The sequence below is a fragment of the Amblyomma americanum genome, chromosome 2 (genome assembly GCF_052857255.1).
Source record: "Amblyomma americanum isolate KBUSLIRL-KWMA chromosome 2, ASM5285725v1, whole genome shotgun sequence".
Lineage (NCBI taxonomy): Eukaryota > Metazoa > Arthropoda > Arachnida > Ixodida > Ixodidae > Amblyomma > Amblyomma americanum.
The window spans coordinates 6,231,586-6,254,518 of NC_135498.1; the positions used below are offsets into that span (position 1 = coordinate 6,231,586).

General features: G+C 47.7%; 1 protein-coding gene across 5 annotated transcripts in view; it reads left to right on the plus strand.

Moving 5' to 3' along the window:
- The window catches only part of LOC144120480 (pleckstrin homology domain-containing family G member 5-like), a 626,877-nt gene that overhangs the window by 266,251 nt on the left and 337,693 nt on the right, over positions 1 to 22,933 (plus strand). For 3 of the 5 annotated variants that reach the window (XM_077652910.1, XM_077652911.1, XM_077652912.1), the window contains one exon: positions 21,361 to 21,451. In XM_077652910.1, the coding sequence (XP_077509036.1) occupies positions 21,361 to 21,451 (91 nt within the window). Of the gene's footprint in view, positions 1 to 1,012; positions 1,789 to 21,360; positions 21,452 to 22,933 lie in introns of those variants that run through there. The other 2 variants (XM_077652908.1, XM_077652909.1) reach the window with 1 other exon arrangement.

The following is a 22,933-nucleotide window of genomic DNA, read 5'->3' on the forward strand; positions in this document are numbered from 1 at the left end:
GGTAACCCGTTAATAGAGTTAATAGAGTGCCCCAGCAGCGACCAGGATTTCGCACCACTGCTGCTTTTGTTGCGTTGAGGCACTCGCGCCACTGCCTGCGCGGATTTGTGTACTCGCCGATAGCGTGAAGCCGATAAAGAAACACCTTCTCCAAAAGACGATACGCGATGAAGGGTTCGCGACGTCGAGTGCTACCCCACCTGCAGCACATTCGGGCATCGCACGCAGCACACGGCACAAATATGCTGACAGGACGTGGCAGTGTCCGCAAGGGTCACTCGCCCGCAGTGTCCGTGCAAGAGCGGCGCATCTCAACAGCTGCAGTCCCCCATGCGTCGGCCGGGAGCTTCACTCGCTTGGACGGCGTCCGGGAATCCGCTTGCCTGACGTTGATAAGGTTCCCCTCCCCCGCTCCCGGGCAGCGAGAGGGGCGGGGGAGTCGGCGCACGAGATGAGAAGGTCGCAGCGTTTCAATAAAAGAATGAGCTCCTCTCTAATCTTGTTACCTGGGACACGGAATCACTATCGCGCCGGCTCCCACCTTCTCGATATTACCTTTGGATTCGCCTCCCCGCTCGCGCTGTTGGCATGCTGGTTGATTCGCTGCCGTTCGCGACAGGGCCTGGCGTTCGCAGACAGACGGACCGGTCATCCCGTATGTGTGGAGTGCTATATTAGCTTCGTGTGCTGTCGAGGAGGAATGCCTGCGACTGTGTGACCGGCTGGAGTGGACCGTGTGCCGAAGGATACCTCTCGCTGCTGTTCGTGACGGCCTCCGGGTGATGAGAGGGTCATCGCGAGGCCCAGTGTGAATTCGTGTTATCGTGCTCTTCGTGCTTGGGAAACGACAGAGCAAGCTTGCTCCAAAGCGTTTTCGCAGTCGTCACGCTAGTGCATATTGTGGCTGTTTGCTGATGTCGGCACCTCTGTCCCAATTCCAGTGGAAGACGGCTTACTACAAAGAATCTTCATTCTGCACAGCCTGAACCTCGCATCCAGAGTCCAAGGTCTACAGCGCGCTCACTCCGACTGTTCGCACTAGAGGCCGCCACTGCTGAACGCTAAGCGCTCGCTCATGGACTGCGCACGTTAGCCTGAACGAAGACACATTGAGCCTGAAACCGAGCGTTGCAAACGGCCCAAGGCTTTGTGGCTGATCTAATGCCCATAAGGGAGCGGCGCTCATCGAGCCTATGCTCGCAGGCAGAGGTAGTGCGAGATTCGAGCGCTGACTCATTGGACAAGTCTACAAACGGGGTTTTCCACAAGCGCGGCCCCGCGCGCAGCATCAGCGAGGACTCGCTGAAGCCTCGGGAGTACCCCGAGTCAGTCTCATTGGCATACATCCCGGAGCACACAGGGGGGTTGTGCCCGTGGAGCTCGAGTTACGATATCGTTGCGCGCCACTCCGAGCGTTATCGCGGTGGGTCAGCTCCGGGCCGACAGGAACAGCTGTCCGCGAAGGACAGTCCCCGGACATCCACTTGGGACAGGGCTGTGCGGGCTCTTGTGCCGCTGAAGCGAGTCGAGACATCGATGGCCCTGGGGAGACGGAAGTACTCGTTGGACTTCACGGATGGTCCGCACGCCTCCATGATGGCGGCGGCGGCGGCAGCTAACGGCCTGGCGACTCTTCCACGAATAAAGAAGTCCCAGGAGGACCTCACCAAGAGGAGCTGGCTAGACCTTAGCGTCGTGCTCAGGAGGAAAATATCGGGCCGGCTGAAGCGCACGCCTTCTCTGCCCGTCATGCAAGTTGGAAGGACGCGCTCGGTTCCAGACGATGACGTAAGTGGTGCGCTCTGTTTGGAGCTTTAGCTTAGAGCGGACTGCCGCTTATATGGTACCTATCCATCTACGCCACAATAAAGACCGCGCGAGTACTCCTCTGTAGCTTTTTTTATTCGAACTGTTTCCATCAGGCGTACCGAGGGCTGGCTGTAGAGTATAGAAAGTCTCGCAGGAGCCTAAGCAGGCTCCTGCTCTTATTGTTGTCGGTGAGCCGCATGGAGAAGTCTTCCCTCTTGGGACCGTGAGTCGCACTTCCCGTAATATTCGTATCCTTGAAGCCCTTGTTCCTGCACAAGTCCACAGCAGGTGGTGAACGTCCACCTCTGCGGCCGGCGTAGAGTACCTTGGTTATGTGCTCGATTGTGCGTCCTCTTCAGGCACGTCACCGACGGCGTAAGAGTCGCCTAAGTCCTAGTCCTTTTAAGAAACACTTCCTCCAATCTCTTTAAATAATGAGGGAGGGGAACGACGGCACGTGTACTTTTTCCTTAAAGAAAATATTAAGATGGGAAGAGCGGAGCCGGCTTCAGAAGGTACAGTTGAGGATGCGTTACTGGTAGGGACTTTGTGTGTGAGGGTATCTGCTTTGATCTGGTCAGCGTAATCCGCATCTTTTTGTGCTCAGTGATAGGATGCGCTTCATATTTGAGTGTTGAGAGCATGCATCTCCTGAGTTATACTTAGTGTCTTTTGTCACTCTTTTCAGTTGTTTTGGTTTATTGAACCTCCTGCTCAGCCCTTTACGGTGAAGGATACAGTAATGAAGACGCGCAAAATAACTTCGCTGCACAAGCAGAAAGCATGGGAAAAGGCATCATTTCAAAGCACTGAAAGAGCATTTCACACTAGAAAATTTCATATTGGAATTTTCGAAGAAACAGGATAAACGGGAGATCAGCCGTGGCGGTGGACCATACTGCAAAGAATTTTGCACTCTTTAAAACATTTCTTTCCTTCTGCAAATATATATTAGGACATCTCTCCGTCTATGTCAGAGTTTATGTATAGACATCATGAAAAAAAAAAGTCAATCTTATAAAATTTCTTTTGCGGACTTTTAATATCGGAAAAGTACTAATTCATAACTCGCACTTGAACGTCACTTCGAAGAGTGACAAAAGCGTCGACTTGTACTTCGCCTCGCCACCGCGCTACCTAGAAGCACATCTGGCTCTCTAGAGGTGTTTTTATAGAAGCCTATATGCAATCATTCTTTTTACAAGCATCTCTTTGCACGACAAGCGATCCAAATGACACAATAGGTGTCACCGGTTACTGCTTGAACGGGGCTGGTGGTAAAGTTTCATTATTCCTCACAGTCACACTGCTACTAGACTACTCTTCTCTACTCGTGCTTTCGGAAAGGGCAAGAGCTAGATGGAGGCTTTTCGGCATCTATACGCAGGGCCGTAGTGTTATCATACCGAATGCTATCACTGTTTCCAACGTGGGCTCTGATAGTAAAAGTGTGTTCTTACGAAAAGAAACGCGATGTTCGAGCGTTTGCGCAGCAGCACTTTACCAAAGCAGCGACCCCCTGCTTCTGCTCGGGGTGGCTGAGCGGATCATTTGCATATTCTTTTCGTGGACACTTGTTTCGCGCTAACGAGCCGAGTTTATCTTGCTTCCGGGTTAAAACTTGACGACGCTATAAATATTTCGTGCCTCTATCGAAAAACTACTAAAAAAATAACAAGAAACCAATGGCGCTTTTCACTTATGCTTTAGAGGCATTTATTGACTGCACTGTCGTCAAGTGCCATCAAGTGGTTCCTGTGCGTTCCCGGCATAGAGTCGTCTGTCGCAAAAGCGGTTGCAGAAAGCACCGTGAGCCCCAGCGATAAAGAAAAAGCAAAACAAGCATGCACTCATTACTGATATCTTTCACGTGCACTATCAGTGCTGCAGAGCCATGTGACCTCGATTCGTAGCCTGTCTAGTGAAGCCATTATTTCCTCGCGGCATAGCAGAGTTCTTGTTTCTGCCCTGAGAAGAACGTTTTCATTCTGCTCTTGTTCGCCCTAACTCACAAAGCCCTCCGAATTATCCTAGAGCTGAGAGAGAGAGAGTAAGAGGGAGAAAGAGATCAAATGCTCGCGTGGTAGGGAAAATGATGGGCTCGTTGTCCGCTTAAGCGTTCATCATCGCACGGGCCTGGCCTCGCCATGTCGGCAAGGGCGCGATTATTTATCCCGACGCTGCGCTCGCGTGGGGACACCGCCCACGATTCCGGCACACGAGCGTCGCGTGTTGCGGTCGAGACGCACGCATCGGAACGCTCTCCCCCTTTCGCTTTCCCTCTACCGCACGGTGTGGGCAAGAAACACGTGTCGTTTAGTGGCGCGCGTCCGTTTATTATGCCTCTCATCTGGTGTACCCCCTTCGTCCGTGTACTGTTCCTTTTTTCTTTACTTCATATTAAGGCTTTGTTTCTCATTGTAAAAACGGTGTGTTTGCCGTACGCGTCTAAGCAGCAGGCATGTGTAGAAAGGCTCTGGTTTATAAAAACTGCCCGGAATTTCATTTATAGTCTCGATTCCCGACCATCGTGTTTCTCCACGAGTAGGCCGCGCTCGTCGCTGTGGTCACGTGCGTTGCATCCGTCGCTCCGTTGTGAAGATCCTGGTCGTGACGTAGGACACGTTTAATGCGCCGTTATCATCAGACATGGCCAGCTCTTTATGGCGCTTCGTATACTGTTTAGTTTTCCTAAAAGAAAGCTTTTATATATAGTTATTCTAATGCTAAATCCTGCGCCTTACTCTTCCTGTAACCAAATGCTGTCAGAAGCACGCTGAAAGTGTTTGGCCAATGTTTAGTTGACCTTCTGCTGTATTTCAGCGCTCAAGTACTCCGGTCCTTACGGCTAAACGTCAAAAGACGCTGGGAGTAAGGCATACGCAGATTATTGGTTCTGCTAAGGAAAAAATAATAGATTGTCGGCGTTCACAAGCGCTGACACAGTCTGTTTTACAACTCCAGTTGTTTGCATGCTGTTATAATGAACTATATCGTAACCTCCTGACCTCCCGACACTCCCAATTGTCTGATTATACGTTAGCACTTAAAACGAGGAGCTCAGGATATTATGACTATCGTACACTTCTCTTTCGAACCCAGCAAAGTGCACGGAAAGTGCGTCCAGTGTCGCCGATCCTATCCCCGTTCACTTCACTTGCTCAGACTTAGTCCCGCTAACCCTTTCCTTCACTTTGTAGTCTTTTCACCTCAGCTGCACACAATGGGACGCATCCGCTTCATGTCGGCAAAGGGTTCCCGTTCGGGCTATTAGGTGCCCCTGTAATGCGGGTCGTATTATTTTTCTCATTGCACCGCATGCTTAACTGTCAGCATGTCAACAGGCCAACTTCGCGTGCGTTTCCGCGACATTTGCTTGAAGCTGATGTCAGAGTACCGCTAGTAGCAACGAGGCCGTTTCGAAGCCAAAGCGCAGAGCTGAAAAGCAAGCGCGACGTGTCTCGCCCGGCGTCGACAACTCATGCTCTGCTGTTGCACGGCGCAAAGAAAAGAAACAAAGCGCGCTTACCATCAGCAAACCCAAACACTTTGCGCGAAGTGGTGGCGGCATTCCGCATTACTTTGCCTCCGAGGAGTTTCATTTGTTTCGGGCGCTGAAAATAGTGTCAGACTCTTCGTAATGATGCGCGGCCCTTCGCCAATGACCTCACTTATTATTGCTCGGTATTTTCAGTATTTCCCTTTGTCCTTTTGAAGTTGCACCATGCTTCGTGTTCATGCTTGCCTCCTCACTGTCTTGTCTTTTTTTTTCGTTTTTGCTTTTGAAATGTTTTTTTTTTATTCTTACGAGCTCCGTGTACACTTAGCGCCTCGCTGAGAGCTCCTCTCTGCACTTGTATGCATAGTTTACACGTACATGCGCTGTGATACAACACAGCGGGAAAGCTCGGGTAGAGTAAGATTTGTAATGAAGAACGAACTCGTTTTAACTTCGTTGCCGTATCAAGGAGTATTTTTTTTTGCATTCTCTTCCAAACCGATCTATGTCGATGACAACTGTGGCTACACTATATATACAGCAGCTATTCGGAAGTGTGCAAGCGCACTTTATGCGGCGCCAGCCGTACGTCCAACCTAATGTGCTGCCAAGAGTGCTTGATGGCAGCACCTGAAACTTTGTTGTTTGGAATCTGGTCGTTGTAATTTTGCTCGTGATCATCCACTTTCTGTGTTTTTAGAAGACGGATCCAAATGTTTCCATGCTGTGCTCTCGGCATTTGGTCCTACACGGTGTTTTACTGAAGCGGGATCGTTCGAAAAAAAAAACTGGAGAATTAATATTGTGAAGTTTGATGCAAAGAAGCATTCTAAGGTGGGCGCAGTAAGGGAATGCATTTTGTATGTGTGTGTTCCGAGTGAAGCTGCCGTTGAGAAAACTGACAGCATCGAGGGCTTCTTGTGGGTATTTTAAGGATTTATAGTTGAAACACCTCATGTATCTCCTTTGCTTAGAAAAGCAAACAATTGATTTTAACCCCTAGGTAATTAAGCAATGTTGTCAGGCTTGGTAAGTGGGTGAATGCAAAATTTCCTGATAAGGTTTTAATGTTACAAAATCTACCTGTCTCTTTTAAGAGTATAGAGGCTCATGCCAAAGCGTAAGGAGATAGAGCCGGCCCAAAATGCTGTGTGGTTTGTCACACTCGGTTGAGGTGTGAAATTAAAGTATTAGAAATAGAGTAACAAGCAGAGCGCATGCGATTGTTACTCGCGGCGGCGCGAATAGATCAACTTCGCTGGCCACGGCATTAGACCTCTACGCTACCGTCGTTTTTTTTTTTTAATGAGAAACCATTACTAGTCCCATTACGAGTCCTCGTGATGCGGGTGTGTACTCGCAGATGGCACTGAAAATCCCAGCGATGGAAAGAAAAATAGGGTGACGTCATCAAGCGCCCGCAGGGCCCGCACAGCAAGCCGAGTACCGCTTTTTCAGACGGCTATATGCATTTCATTCGTCTATATATAACACCCACTGGCCGACCTCAATGTGCCGCCAGTTTTCTCGACTACATTCGTAGCAAAAATGTGAGCAAACCGTTTGTCGTACAGCGTTCGACGAGTGTCATACGATTTCTCGTTGCATATAACACACGTCTCTTAAGTTGGAGGCTAGCTCGCGACAAGTATTCGAACCGAGTGTCCGAGTGTTTCACTCGGGCCTTTGCGCACCCAGCGTTTGTGGAATGAGCGTTCGGAAGCGCGCCTTCGTTTAATTTCTCAGTGCGCAACCTGCGTCGAGGCCGAACGCTCACGATGACACACTGATAGTTTCGCCTTCACAGCACGCAAGCAGACATAAGTGCCTTCTGAATTTTTTCTTATTTTTTTGTCGGAAGCCAAAAAACATGTTTATTTGCAATACATGGGCAAAACAATACAGGGTAAAATGACAACGAATAGAATGTAAAAATTTAACATTCGTATTTGTACGTAGGCATACAAGTAAAAGTAATGCTGCGGGAGAGATGAAGTCAGTGAATGAGGTATTGTAGAATGGAACTGGGGTTGTCCCTAGGAATTCAACGCCCTTGTGTTAAACTTCCAAGTCTCTCGCGCTGTGCTTTAGATGTCAACCGTCCTCACCATCTTCCATCCGTGCACAAGTCAGTCAAAAAATAGCATGCGGGTACTTGCACGTGCAAGCCGAAATCAGGACGCGTAGCCGCTTTATCGATAACAAAGGAGCTTGACCAAGAGCGCCATCTCGCAGTCATGGAGCAAATCACGCGAAATGGCGGGAGATTCGAACCAACAAAATAAATCATGATTGGTGTACATTAATTAGCCCTATTCTACCAGTTTTTATGGTGGGCCGAGTGCTCAGCGTCTCTGAATGTTTATTGTGTTACAGACTCTCTACTTGCATAAGCGTGAAAATCACCGAGCGTGTCGCGTTCTTGAAGAGCTTCGTGTTTCTTGAAACTTCACAATCAGAAGTTTTGCGTATTGACCCACGTGCACAAAACCTCATCTTGTGTTTCTAGTTGCAGACACGGTTGCAGTGCTCTCCCAGACTTCCGCATAATTCAGTTAATGTTTAATGGGTTTTTAAATGTCAAGTCAACACTGTGCGCACCGCATCAGCGGAGGGCTCGCGCTTAGTGACTTCGACCGACTGCGGTTTCTTGGCGCACCAAAACCTCATTACTCGATCGTTGCTTTTCATTTCGCAACCGTCAAAATTCGGAAGCCGTGAACCCGTGTTCTGAGTCAGACTTCATACCCACTGAGCCACAGTAGCGACTGAGATGGCTCTCGTTTAGACTGTCTCTGCTTTCATTACTGCCGTCTGTGTTGTTGCGACTTTGGGAAAGGACGAGACGTAATAACCGCACTCGTAAATGGGAGCGGCTGTGCGCCGACCTTTGACGGTATAGCATGAGCGTCGCACCATTTGACTGCACAAGGTTGAGCCGAGCCTTCAAAGGGGCCGACTTCAATACTGTTACACAACTCAAGCCCAGACGCCAGGTACACATGGGCGTATCAGATGCTTTCAGAACAGCTGTTGGAATGAAATGAGGGAGAGCCTCAGAAACGTGACCAACGTGCATGTCGTCGAATTTCCATTCTATTGGGATCGCGCTTCGCATGGAGAAACTCGGCCACCAGGTTTTACGACCTGCGCGAAGCTTCTTAGTTAATATCGGTGACGAGAGAGTGAATAAACAACAACACGAGCACGTGAGCGCTCAACTGCGTCAACATTCGAAGCAGACAGAGAAGAAAAATCGAGGGAACTGGGGAATGCTAATACCGTACGACTCGCGACTTTGGGTAAAAAAATAATAAAAGCGCTTCTTGATTTTATTGCGATGCAAATTCAATGGCACAGCTGAAGTCATTAGGCGCGACTAATTTGATTGTTTTCCAAGCGGGCTTAATAAAGCAGCGATTTCCGGGAAAAACATTACCGAGGATACCGGCGGCCCATCTTCAGGCGTTTTTTTTTTGTTCTCCTTTATCATCTGCTTATCATTGTACCGCTGGTTCTTACATTCCGGCGCCAGATCCTGCCCCGCGGCTCGACGAGGCCTTTGTTTCCCCTCCGATTTCCGCCTCAGCCGTTCGAGCGAAACAACGATGGGCTTTAAAGTCTTCCTGGCTCTGCTTTTAATTCGCGTAGCGTGACGAGCCGGGCTTCCCAGAATAAAATAAACTAGACAGTGAAACAAGCGCAAGGTCTGTGCAGAGACGCCTCCGTCGCTTTTCCAGACCGGCAGCGGCGGCTTCGTTTTTTTCACGCTTTCCTCCAGTTTGTCTTGGCGAAGAAGCGGAAGGGAAGATTGGGGGGAGAGAAGGTACTGTTTCATCTTTTTACCTTCGCTGATCGCTTCTTTCACTCTCTCTCTGCGACAGAAGAGAAACGAGAGGCTCTCTCCCTTCTCTTTCGAGTGGGCAGACACGGCGACGACGCCACTCGGCCGCGATGAGCCGTGTCTCTTCTTCCGACCGTCCCCCGAGGGACGTGCGCCGGAGGAAGCAGTGGAGCGGGTTCGGGCCATGAGGCCTTACTGGAGGCGGGTATGGTCCAGAGGGACGAGATTGTGGCTGTGAAAAATATGCAGCTTTCTCTCTACATGGATGTGGGTGGGAGCGCGCAGATATTATTTTTCCCTTTTTTATTTTTTCTACGGCCGCCACCAGAAGATTCACCACACGTTGGAGATACTATTAGGAAAGTAACAAAAAATTCCACTTCCCACTGAAAAAAAAGGAAGCACATAAAGAAGGTACCCACTCGCGGCATTGTTTCTTCACTCACTCACTCACTCACTCACTCACTCACTCACTCACTCACTCACTCACTCACTCACTCACTCACTCACTCACTCACTCACTCACTCACTCACTCACTCACTCACTCTCACTCACTCACTCACTCACTCACTCACTCACTCACTCATTTTGGCAGAATGGACTGATTCGTCCACTCAGCTGGCAGCTCAATAGCCCTAGCTCCTCTACTCGCCCAGTGACATTGACTGTGCCTACAGCGTGAGAAGGATATCTCGATGTGCGTTTGCTTTCGCTGCTAATATGAAAGAACGCGGAGGCGTGGTTTCCTCTGCGGCCGTGGCTCCTTTAGTGTGTGCCGATGCACATGGAGTTCCTTGCTTGTTTGCCGCGCAGCCTGTGTGCAGCCGCCATATCAACCTGGAATTCATCCCCGAGCACGACGCCGTGAAGCTGCTCTCCGAGTGCGGCAACAGTCTCCCTAGCGTCTTATTTAGCGTCTTATAGCTAGTAGTCTTACTAGCGCCGTTGCTAGTAATCTTGCATGACTGAAATTTTTGTTAGTTTGCGCAAGTGTGGATAAATATATATCTATGCGTTGGTGTAAGAAAAATAAAATAGTTGTTAGTGTTGCGCCAGTCATTGTGTTTCTCCCGTGTGTGTGGTTCGTCGAATAGTTTGCGCACATCGTTCATCTGTATCACCATGCACCAACTAGGCGCAACAGATGTGTTATTGGTCTCCCTCCTATTGGAGCTTCATAAGGCTGTAATACAGTACAAATAACTATCGGTCGGGTACTAAAGAATACTTTTAGGTTCCTCGTTCGATGCTTACGACCGGGCATTATAATTTGTGAGGAGCTGCTAGTCTGTAGCCTGCGTCCTTTGCTGAATCAAGCGGTAGTATTCCTGAAGTCATGCATGATATCCGAAAACCCAAATGTCAGGGACTCGTACTTAAAAGAACAGTTATCAGAATCTACTGCCAGTGCATGGAAAAGCGCCGCATCTGACGTAGCGACTTAGTTTGGACGCGCATCTCTGACCAGGAACTTGGATCCCAGAAGCAGCGGAGTATACGCCTACTTTATGCGGCAGCGTCGAATTTTAAGTGCGTTACGAATGCGTGAAATGAGTTTCTGCACTGCGCTCATGCGCACCACACGCATTTGATCTCGACGGTTTTCTCGGTACGGGAATGAAAACCGCTGACCTTGTTGAGAAATTCTAGCTGGAAACGCAAACGCTCGCCTTCTTTTAAGAGCAAGAGCTTTCGGCTGAAACTTTATTCGACCTCATGCGATTGCGTCTGCGGTCGAGTCTGGCGCACCAGAAATACACTAAGCTTCTGAGGCTTCTCGTTTCTGTGCGTCCGCTGCAGCGACATATAGTGCGCTACAGTGAACACCAGACTTTACGGGTATGGTGGGGGTTTTGCGATTTCTGTACGGAAAAGATAGGAACGGGGCCGTCAAGCGTCCTCGGCGTCAAGCGTAATGCAGCGTGGAAAACTTGCATTAGGTTAGTTTAGCGGTACTAAATGTCGTACTAGAGACGTTCAAGGGCGTAACCGATACCGCAGTATTGCGTTCCTGCGGAACGCCAATGAAAGAAAAAGAAAATAGATTGACGCCGTATTAATGCATCAAAAGTTGGCTTTCGCTGTTATTCTTTACTTCAGGAAGAAAGGTTCCGCTAACTGTTCTGCACAGAATTTGGAAGATTGAGTGTGGCTGCTCCGAAGCCTTGTCACGTCCGCCCGGCTGGCTGGCGAATCCGATTGAGCGCTGACTTGTAGTCTCCGGTACGGCAGCCATGATCGTGCTGCCGACGATGCGTTTGGAATATTCCGGTTGCGCGCGTCTCCTGTCGGGAAACGTTCTGATTACGGGGGCTCGCGCAGGCGTGTGCATGACAGGGCTCGGGGATAAATAATTCCCCGTTTCCCTCCGCGCCCCTGACAAAACTGCTGCATGACACAGCGCCGTCGAGTTTCCAACACTCTCGCGAATGAGAAAGCCATTGACGAGATGTCGTCTGGAAAGAGGAAACTTCTGCTTCGGGATCGTCTACACGTGTTTACAAACAACCGTGCATGCAAACAAAGCGGGGGGTTCACGGCAAGCGGATGTGAGAAAGGGGGGGGGGGGTGAAAAATAAGGCTTAGTGCCCATAGGAATACGTGGAAGCAAAATATTTCAAAGTACTTTTCTGATTTCGCAGTCCCTTCGTGACGAACAATCAAATTCATACTATAGCAGGTTCTGCAAGTATGAAGCGTCATCTCGAAGGCGACGCATTTTTAAAACATCTCGTTACGTGCGCATGGAGGTGATTCCGTGCTGGGGTACGGGGCGGGGGAAGCGCGGCCCATGGGAACAGATGTAAGTGAAAGTTTCAGAAATATTTTTTTTTGTTTCAAAGAATACCCATGGAGGCGAGCGATTGCTAACAGTTGGTGAGTGCTTTGAAGAAGAAGAATGTGTGAAAGTACTCTACATCATTTAGAATTCATCTTTTTTAAAACGGCGCAATAAATGTGTCTTGTGAAGCTGGACATGCCCCCAAAAGGTGGTCTATTCCTGCTCTCTGTTAAAAATACATTGCCTTCGAAATAACGCTTCATACTTTCAGAATCTGTTCCAGGAGGAACTTGGTTGTTTTTCTCGAAGGGACGACATCATGTCTGCACTGTGAAATCAGACAGCTGCTTTGAAAAGTTTTGTTTCCATGTATTCCTAAGGGTGCTAAGCTCATTTTTCGCCCCCATGTTTTACCCCAGTAGACCCAGCCAGCGACATCAGTGCCATCGCATCTGGCTTACGTCAAAGATCGGTGGTGGCCTATAAATGAAGAGGAAATTGCGGACCGAGGACAGTTGGCTTTGAATGCTATCCGCGACATTTTCCCCCCTCAGTTAACGATGCCATTTAGGGCATATAAGGAAATTTAGGAGATGGAATTGCGCTTTTAAACAGTGTATTACTCGAGCTTTTGCTTACGCTCTTGCTTTCATGCGTCGAAATGAAACATGATCATTACCTCCAGCATAGGCCAATTGTTTTTGGAATTTCATGCTAGCTGCGGTTGACCTATAGGAACGGTAATAGCTCGTGTCATATTACTGATGCGCTGCTAGTAGTGTCTCATTTCTCGTGTCTTCTCGTTGTTCTTATTAGTAATCTCCTGGTCATCTGCGACGGCGAACAGTCCGGCATAATTCTCACTTCTTCAAAAAAAATGCGGCTCATTTATGATTCTTCTCCTTCAACGTTTTCTCTCAGCGCTATTTGTAATTTTTTGTTCATTTTGCTTTCGATCCTGATATCTGTGCTGAAAAAAAAAACGTTTGTGACGAGTTTTGCGTGTGCAGTGTAAATTGGCTGACACTTGTCTAAATTGTGACTATTTTTTGGGTGTGAACTGTTATTTCACGGTGGTACTCTGTATGCTGCTGTCTTGTACCGCGCCCAGACACTCTCAAGCTGTTTCTCAACAGCTTTTTCGCCTGGGGACCCCCAACGGTATGTTGGAAATGAATGAATGAATGAATGAATGAATGAATGAATGAATGAATGAATGAATGAATGAATGAATGAATGAATGAATGAATGAATGAATGAATCCCGCTGGCTTTGTCTAACACCGAGCCCCGCAGTGTTCCTTACAACCTTTGCGAAAAATCTGCGATTCAAGACTGCATGCATTACTTGACCTTCCCCTTGCACTTGACGGCGGCATGCCGGTGTGAGAACCCAATAATGTTCACCAGCTTAAATGAGTGCGATCGTGCCACTCCGAGATAGTGTTTATTGTAGAAGTCGGTGTAGAAAGGCCCTGGGCAGTAGAGCGGCGAGAGGGATATTCTGGTCCGCTGGAAAGGATTGCGTCCTCTCTGTCGACGGACCAGGGCGACACTTGCTGATGGTTCTAGTTCGTTTCTGACCGCGAGCACCTGCTGGCTATGCCGTCTTATCGCACGTAGCTTTTATCAGGCGCTGCACGTTTCCAGGCATGGGGTTTTACGGCAATCCAAAGAGAAGACGATGACTGTTAAACTGGCTCGTTGTTTTTGTCTACTGAAGAGGTCAGCAATACCCGTCCTTGTCCCATCCGCTGATGCGAACTGTCAGATGAAAGACGCACTCATCAGTCATTATTAAAAAAAATGATTTTCATATTTGAAATAAAAAACACGTTGTTTCTAAAGGCTACCGATTTTAACTAACCAATTTTTATACAGAGGTAGATGTGCGGCGATTTTAACGACCGGCCGCGCGCCTGGAATGCTACATCCGACGTCAGTGATGATGTGCGAGCTGATACACGCATTCACTAATTTAACAATCTCTTAATTGTTCGCTCGATCGGTGATCCTATCACTCACTCACTCACTCACTCACTAAATCTCCACTCTTCCAAGCAGCTCACTCACTAACCCTCTCTCTCACTCATTTGAAAGCTATTCATAATTCATGGACAAGTCGCTTGTTCCGGGAAAATGGCACGAAGTCTTTTGCCGCGCACTACCAAAAGACGCTGCTCCAGCAGCACTCAGGAACACAGGCATGTAGAGAGGCGCGCTGTAAATTTATCCAGTTTCGCGTGTGCCCTCCGAGCTTTGCAAAAGTGCAGGCAATAAGGTGGAAAAAACTATTTATGGCTTCTTCTTCTACTGCGAAATACGTACGTCGCTCCCCCAATGAAAGCAATATGTTTTCAGCCTTTCTTGTCGGTTATAAAAAAATGGAAGGCTATGCGGTTTGGCTTAGAGCGGCTCAGAATAACCAACCAGACTCCCAAGCAGAGCTGTTATCGCACAACAAAATTGAGGCCCATAGAAACGCTGCGCAGCCATGTTCTCTTTCTTATAGCCCCAACCATGACTAAAACGCGTTTTGTCTGACAGTAACTTGAGAAATGTTTTCTGACTGTGAGCTTTGTGCTACTGTCGCCGGGTAGTTTGTTTCCCTTGCGAGATATCTTACGCGGCAGTTCTTACGAGTGATCCGTGTACGCGATTGATGTCGCATGCTTGTGATAACGCTTGCCGTCTTCTTTTAACTGTGGTCATCCATTTAAAAGGAAGGGGTGGGAGAGCGGTACGACTAAAAAGATTCAATGCGGAGCAACACTTGACGCCATGCACGAGAACCGTCAGTCAGATAACGCTCCTAGAAGGTACTAGGTGCCGCCTTTGCTACCTTTGTGGCAGAAGCGGAGCTCTTACATTCACTAGACACACCTGGGATGAAGCTCTCATGCGCTACTCTGTGGAACACCCTAAAAGCGCAGCCCATTGCACGTTCCCCGTCGTCAGGTTAACCAGGCACGACCGGAACACCGCAGAACCAATGCACAAACCGGGGGCCGATAGGAGAAGAAAAGCGATGCGCTTTTAATTTCGGAAGAAACGGTATCATCGCCGTGGTTGCCCCTCTGCGAAAGTGGCGCCGTGGTGCGAGGACGAAAGGTGCTCGGCCGCCGCCGACGAGTGACCGGAAACCTGTCGGCCGCCCCTTTTGGTGACCGCCGTCCGGGCGGGGGTCGCCGAGCGGCAGCCGGGCGTTTCCCACGGGAATCATCGCCCGAGTGCGGTCGCGCGGGCTGCCGACCACCTCTTGCGCGCGGCAGCCGGACCTCGAGGGGGTGCTTGCTGCTGCTTCGTGAGGTGTACGGTTGTAATCTCCGGCGATCGATGTACACAGGGAGCAGAAAACCTGTATAGAAACGGAAAAGGGCGTTGGAGGGGTGCTGTCACGGTGGCCGGAGCGGGCGTCACCACTGCGCGCAGAGTACGGTATCGGCATCGGGCAAATAGTACGGTGTGACAAAGGAAGAAGTAGTAATACACGCCCCTGACCCTGTCACAAAGGGGTCGAGTAAATTTATAATTGCAGAATATATAGATTGCTCAAAAATAAACTACTATTCCGGACTCAGAGAACGAAAGAAGGAAAGGGTAAACTTTATGTACTGTCCAATCGGACCACTGCCACAAATATGGATATACCATCCCAATAGGGCCCATGTTAATGTCGATACGGTAATCTGATTGAAATGAACAGAGTAAGTGATGCGAAATAAAAGTTTTACGTTGTCACAGCGCTGAACAAATGACGTCGTGTTAGTGCGAATTCTTGAGCTGGAATGTGTGCCGGGAGACAACCCTTTGTAAGCCACAGTTCACTCGACCAGAAATCATTAGTTGAGAAGAGGCGAATTGTGATGGCGACCACTGGTTTCTCCTACTGAACCTACCAAGTATTTATGCTCTCAATAGACGTTTTTCCTCCTCATTGACCAGCTCGGTGTTTTACTAATGTGATGGCAAGCGCGGCGCCGAGAAGCAGCGATCAGCATTCGCTCGCGTGTGTACTGGTATCGAGTAGTGTGAAAGACAACAGTTAGTTCATACCCTAGAACCACCACATTTATTATTTTATTTTTCTCAAGCACGAAAAAGCATTAAAAGCGCTAATGCTTTAAAGCAGTAAAGTCACTCGTCTACAGAGAAAAAAAAAATATCATGTCCTTCTCGCTCATACACTTTCGAAGTAGTGACTGACCACGTGATGATAAAGTATTCCCTCTCTCATTGCCCTTCACGATATGCTCACGTTGGGTATAAGCGAATGTAAGACTGCTCTTCTGTCAAGGAAGGGCATATGTGCGGAGTAGGCGTTATTGACGCGAAGCCTTCCCGCATAGCCTTAGCTCTCAGGTGCACCGCAATAGGAGATCACGTTTTGCCCACAACGATGCTAAAGTTCTTCAGTGCCGTACAAAAGGCTGCTTGGCGAATAGCTTGAAAAGGAGATGCACCTGCCAAGAAAACCTGGCTTTTCAAAATGAGCTGCCAGTGGCGCCCTACGCGCATTTAACTGCTGCTTGGACGGATCCTCCTAAAAGCGGCTTTTGACACTTCAGTCCTGTTTTGTTATATATCAAGAGGGATTAATCGGTCATATCTGACTGTCATGTTGTTTTGTTATTTTCTTATTTCAAACAAGGCTGATGGATGTGTGATGCTGGAGATGTAGACAGTTCACCGCAATCTTCACTTTAATCCAGTCATGGCGGGAGAATGGGTTTCATCGAAATGGTTGAACGAAAACTATGACAACATTCGGTGATTAATGCGCTAAGCCGCTAAGCTTAGCTGTGCAATGTTTGTTTTTATGCACGGTTTTCATTTCCTTTCGTTATTCAGCGTACATTGAGCTTTCCGTGTATAATTTTTTAGCACTACAGTGTAAGAAAAATGATTGCATCATCCTTCTGCATTCTTTTTACTCATTCTTTCTTTTCTGGAATTTATCCAATAAGAATCGTTACATGTATAAGTTATACAACACTTCCAGGCTGCGCCTTCCAATACCAACTGTTGTTCGCCCTGCTTTGTTCCGTGCCGCTTCATATATCAATCCCTAACAAAAGTTATGCGGGTGGGATGGGGCTATTTCCTTATGTAACAGAAGTGCCGTTTCGCATTTTCGAAAAGAGGTCGGATGTGTTAGGACTCGAACGATTAAGCAAGAACGCCGATTTGCCCGAAACGAATGCAATAGAAGAATTAAATCTCAGCGCCTTGTCGGGAGAAGCCGATAGATCCTTTCGTAAGAGTTTCGCGTTGTAGCCCTAGAAACAACCCAGTCCGTCTTTGCCGCAGATGTGGACGTTCTGGGATGCAAAAAATAGAAAATGTCACTTCGTGTCTTTATTCGAAACCAATGCACTTTACGCCAAAAAAAAAAAAAGAATGTCCTTCACTTCCTTCCATGTAAAACAAAAACAGTAAAACAAATTCGCGGTGCAAGTTTCTAAGTTTGAACCGACTGTGAACTATTCAATATATATATATATATATATATATATATATATATATATATATATATATATATATATATATATATATATATATATATATATATATATATATATATATATATATATATATATATATATATATATATATATATATATATATATATATATATATATATATATCGAAATATACGCTTCATTTAAGGAAACATTTTTATTTTACTCGACGTTTCGATCGGAGGACCGATCTTTTTCAAGAGCCGAACTCAGGTTTACCCGAGGTAGCTTTGTTTGATGGCGCAAACAAATAAGTTCAGTCCAACAAGCACGCAATAATTTCGCCGCAGCGCGGATGGCCCCAAGCAAGGCAGCTTCGTCATCATGCTCGTTGCCGGCGCTGACGTCATGGTTCTTGCCTTGCAGTCGAGTAAAGGGGATCCTGCTGTACATTACAAGCTGACTTAACAGAAACTGGAGTAGTCGGCACAGGCGGGAGAATGTGATTCAGGTGGTTCCTAACAAGGACACCTGCTGATTTGATTAAAAAAGCACGATGCCAGAAAAACCTGTATAACACCGTCGAAGCTTTTGATCGGTGACTTCCCTTTTCGAATCTCACACAAATTCTGTATATTCCCGTTCCGTAATGCAAGCACATGTAAATATAATTTAACTTTTTTATCTTTCCGAATAACCTCTCTTTTGGTCTCCGGTTCCTTGCTGCTTGTTCCTTCTTGGAAATTCACTTATTATGCCGAAACACCGCAGCACGAAGGGAACGTACCAGCATAGCGGTGTTGCAGTGGCGAAGAAACGCAAAACTATAATGAATGTATGGTGATGTGGTAGCTGAGTCCTGACTACGTGCTCGCGCTGTGCTGCTGAGTCGCTGTTTCAGACCTTCTAATATGACGTTTAATGGGGCACGCCGTTGTTCACTTCTGTTTTTAGTGTGCGATTTTTGTTTGTATGTTTGTAATCATTATCTTTTTTTTTCTTTTCTCGTATGAGATCAGTTAGGTTGTCGGCCTGCCTTGAAGACGACCAGGCACTACACGTTATCTTTCCTTTGCCTATTTTGCAGAGACCCATCGTTCACCTTAAACGACTTCGCAGAATGCTCGCGCGGTGCTCGTGGGTAAAAAAACGTGGGGGATGCTGGCGTAACATTCATTAGTTCAGTTTTGAAGAAAAACAAGTGATTGACTTAAGACAGCTTGTCTCAGACTGGTTGACGAAATGGTACCCAGAATTCTGTTGAGGCGTATGAGTACTTAGGCGGCCTTTTTTTCCTCGAGGTAAGGAGGTGGGGGGGGGGGGGGGGGGGGGGTAAATTTGAGCGGAGAGCCGTGTTGCTCTTGACACAGAGAGAGCGGTTCACGCTGCTCACTCTAGGCCAGTTGTATTGCCCCGTGTGATTTTAAGAGTTGGCACGTTCACTGAGTCATCGGGGAATTCCCAGATTTCGAAACCATTACCATCGCCACCTGGAGTGAAGTGGTGGAAACGGGGGAGGGTCTTGACCTCCCAGGAACATCAACATCATCATCCTTAATTATTAGCTGCAGGTATTCCTATTTTCCCGCACAATATTGTCTTCGGTTGCTTGGTAATGTACAATATTTAATCAATATTCTGGCAACCTTTAATTTGGTAGCGGTATATGAGACTTCCCCAGGCTCATAAGGTTACACTGTTAGCATCATCATCATCGCCATCATCTCGAGAATTAAAGGCATGTGTCGTTTCATGACCTTTGCAGTATGTCATACATGAGAACTGGCGCGTTTACCTGCTGGACAATCCGAATGTCATTGATGTGGACCGGGTTGTGGACACTCTTTGTAATGCGTCATGCGAGCACGTGTAGTAATGTGGGATCCATATGGATTTTGAAATAGGGGAGGAAGGGGGTGGATGGGGGGGCCTGGTATGACGAGAAATTACATCGCTGTCCCGTGAGTAGGTGTGATGTCATATTACAGCCTCGGTCACGTCACTAGTTTTGATGGCACATTACATCGCTGTCACGTGACCTAGTATGACGTCACAGTCACATGATGACATCGCTGATTATACTAATTAGGTTCAGTGCAACATAATTATGTTAATTAGCATTAATTATATGACGCCATAGGTTTCGGCGCGTGACTCGTTGGCTCGTGAAGTCGCATGGTGCCGTTTCTTGCCCACACTTTTTTGCGGATATGACCTTGAAAGTGAGCCATCTAATGCGTTCGCATTAATAAAAGAAGCCGCTCGCTTCTACACAGACAAACACAACGTGCCTCATTTGGTGTACTACAGTCGCAGCTTGTTAAGCTTTTTCGAATTCAACATATAGAGGACTGAAAAGAACATACTCGCTATGACGGACAGAGCTAGAAAATCGAAATGTACTGATAGGCGTCTGCATAACCGTCGCATAGGAAAGTTGGAAAGTACATCGACGACCGGTTTCTTTATATTCGGGAACTATTATCAAGCCTGAAAAGAGTATCGTGAATACCTCCCCTTTCCTCCCAATTTCTGGTAGATGATGTAGAAGAGCTGTATTTGTCAACTGCCGGTTCGTGCGGGAATGAGCGAGATGCTTCCAATACGAACAAGTATACACGAAGCAGGTTGCCAAAAAGTGTCACATATAAAGTACTCACCGACGTACTGGTGGAAACCGCGTATGGGACACCCCTGCCCGCAGGCGATATACTCTCTGAGGGTTCATCCCAGATTATAAACTTCTCCTATTGCGTGCACATCAATAGTGTCTGTACGCACCTTATTAAATAATACCATCATAATTTTGGCTTTCCTGTCTCACAGGGTTCTCAGAATTGTTTTTAACTGAAAAACTTCTTAATCGCTTTTTGTTTTGTTTTTCGTTTGTTTTCTGAGGGCGAGCAGCCGACGTCAACCTCACAATTTGAGGTTGAGGTGAGGTTGAGTGAGGTCAGCAGTGGCCTCAGGAAAAGTGAGGTGAGGGCGTCTAAGGAGACCTCAGCCTCAACTGATGAGGTGAGGTTGAGGTGAGGTCCTGATTTTTGAGGTCAAATGCCCACCTCTGACTGTGACAGTAACACTCCTTCCGGGAAGACCAGAGGGGTGCGTCTTCCTGTAGGCTCGGGCTGAACGGACATTACGGCGCAGCACCGAAAGCTAAGAGGGAACTGTGGCATCCGGTTGTCCAAACAGGGGAAACCGAACACCAAGCGTCATTGCATGAACATTGCGGTGATGCGCTGCAACTCCGCTTCGGAAGCGGCACTCGTCAGAGTAAGACGTGGCAACTGCAAAAAGTCTCGACCTCAAAATTTCGCCCTCACTGAATGACGACCTCGCTCAACCTCAAACTCACTCGTGAGGTTGAGGTCGGATTTGCTGACCTCACTCACAAAATTTCGAGCCGTCGCCGACCTCACCTCAACCTCACCTCACGACGTGAGGTTGAGGTCGTTTTGAGGTTGAGGTCGACCTCATGAGGTTGAAAGCTCATGAGGTTGCCCACCTCTGCCCTCGATAGTTGTAATTACCTTGTTGTTGGGTGCCGTCATTGATTTGTACTGGCCTAGTCGCACCTATTTTAGTAAAGGCAGCTGATTATTGCATACAAATGTTCGCGTTTCTTCTTTTATTTTTGTTTATGGACATGATTCTACGTGTGGCCATGCGTGAGGATGCAAATAACATCTGAACAATAATCTGCAACTGAACCGAACCCTTCGCTCGCGTTTTGCTTCTTGCACCACTGGATGAAGAGGTGCACAGCAGTATGCTTGAAGGAACGAAGTATCATTTTAATTCGCTTTAACATTTAACAAATTCTATTTTCAAGAACATGTGGAATTTAATCTTGCAAATAATATTGGATTGAATTTGATTAGAGCTGCCTTGACCTCTTTTTTGGCTTAACCTCCTTGGAGCTTACTTTTTTTTCCCCCTCTTTCCCCTGTTTGTCACGCAGGACCTGACCGGCACACCCCTTGGGCGGCGCTCACGGAACGGCAGTGCTTACACGCTATACGAGGACGACGACAGCGGCACCGTATTTCCAGGTACGCCTTCTCTCCATTCTGACGTGGCATGCGCAACTGGTGCGCATTCAGTGGAATTAGTTGACACAAAACACGAGGGAGCAGGTGCGACACCAATACTTCTGCAGAGACGCAGCTACTTCCAAAGGCGAAAGAGCCGAGTGCACGATGATTCCGGGTGTTCAAAACTGCGTGTAGTCTGTAGCGATAAAGCCCACGATCATTTATTATTATCAGGCACCACGAAGAAGAAACATAAAATGATCACTCGCGTCGATTAGGCCGCTGCTCTCAGTAAATAAAAGAGCGCACGGCCCTCGAGGCGACAGTGCATGCTTGGTGCGAGCGGACCGCAGTCGATGTTAGCTGAATCGGTAGTATGGAGTGACAGGTGGCGGTTAATGTCGTGAGGAGGGTCGGTAGTATTGTCTACTTCCATACCTGAGAAATGAACACGACAGCACCACACCTGCGACTCAGTTATCTACAAGCGGCAGGTGCAGCACGTAGAGACGGCTTCCCGCAGGACACGGGAGCAGGCCATTTCCACCGGCGACGACTGCTCTATCTTGAAGGCGAGAAGTTTAGAGCCATGTTAAACGCCATTCTAAGAAGCACGCAGCTGTTCCCGCTGTTAGTTTCATTTACCTTAGCTACACGCATTCGCCTCACACGAAGCGTCTTAGATAACGCAATAAGGCTACAGCATTGCTTCCCCAAGTTAACTGCGTGCATATAAGTTCTGATTACGCGTGAGAAAATTCGGCCGTGAAGCCCTCACTTTTAATTGTGGTTATGTAAGCTGGAGCTGCGGTAACAACGACACCGTAATGACGGCCGCTTTGTTGTGAACCCCATAGCCCATTTCGTTGTAGCGGTTACTTTTGTGAAAGTCGTCACAAATTTTAAGCCATGCGCGTCATTTAAGACTTCTTTATCACTTCTGAACAGCAGCGCGAAATAATTTCAATTCTCACCGTGGTGGTTGTGCAGTACCTAAATCGGGGTGTGCAGTTTGGTCGGGACCCTACCTGAATGACCCTGTGATCTGGAAATATAATACATATTTCTCGGCAAAGACACATATAAACAGTGGAGTATTGATGAACAGCTCGTCAGCGAGGCTGGCACCCAAGGGATGCATTGCGCCCGATGAAACAATGGATTTTGCGATTGCGCAGACACAGTTGTAAACCTGTAATTAAAGGAAATCGCGGTAGCAAATGTGTGACAGTTTTGCGCTTAGCGACTATATATCACTGCGCGCCTCTCGTTCTACGCTGGGCTTCCACAATATGCTGACACCGATAGCAGCAGTGCTGCTTTGTGAACATAGTCTGTGGTTAGAACAGTGGTTACTGATTTCATCGCTTGGCTTCTCATTGATGATCATTGGAGGTACTTTCGTCGTCCGTGTGAACGCCGTCTCTGTCTGTACACCGAAGTCGTTTTATGTCGTACCCGAAAACTCCCGCGTTGACCTGAGCTCGTATTTTGTAACGA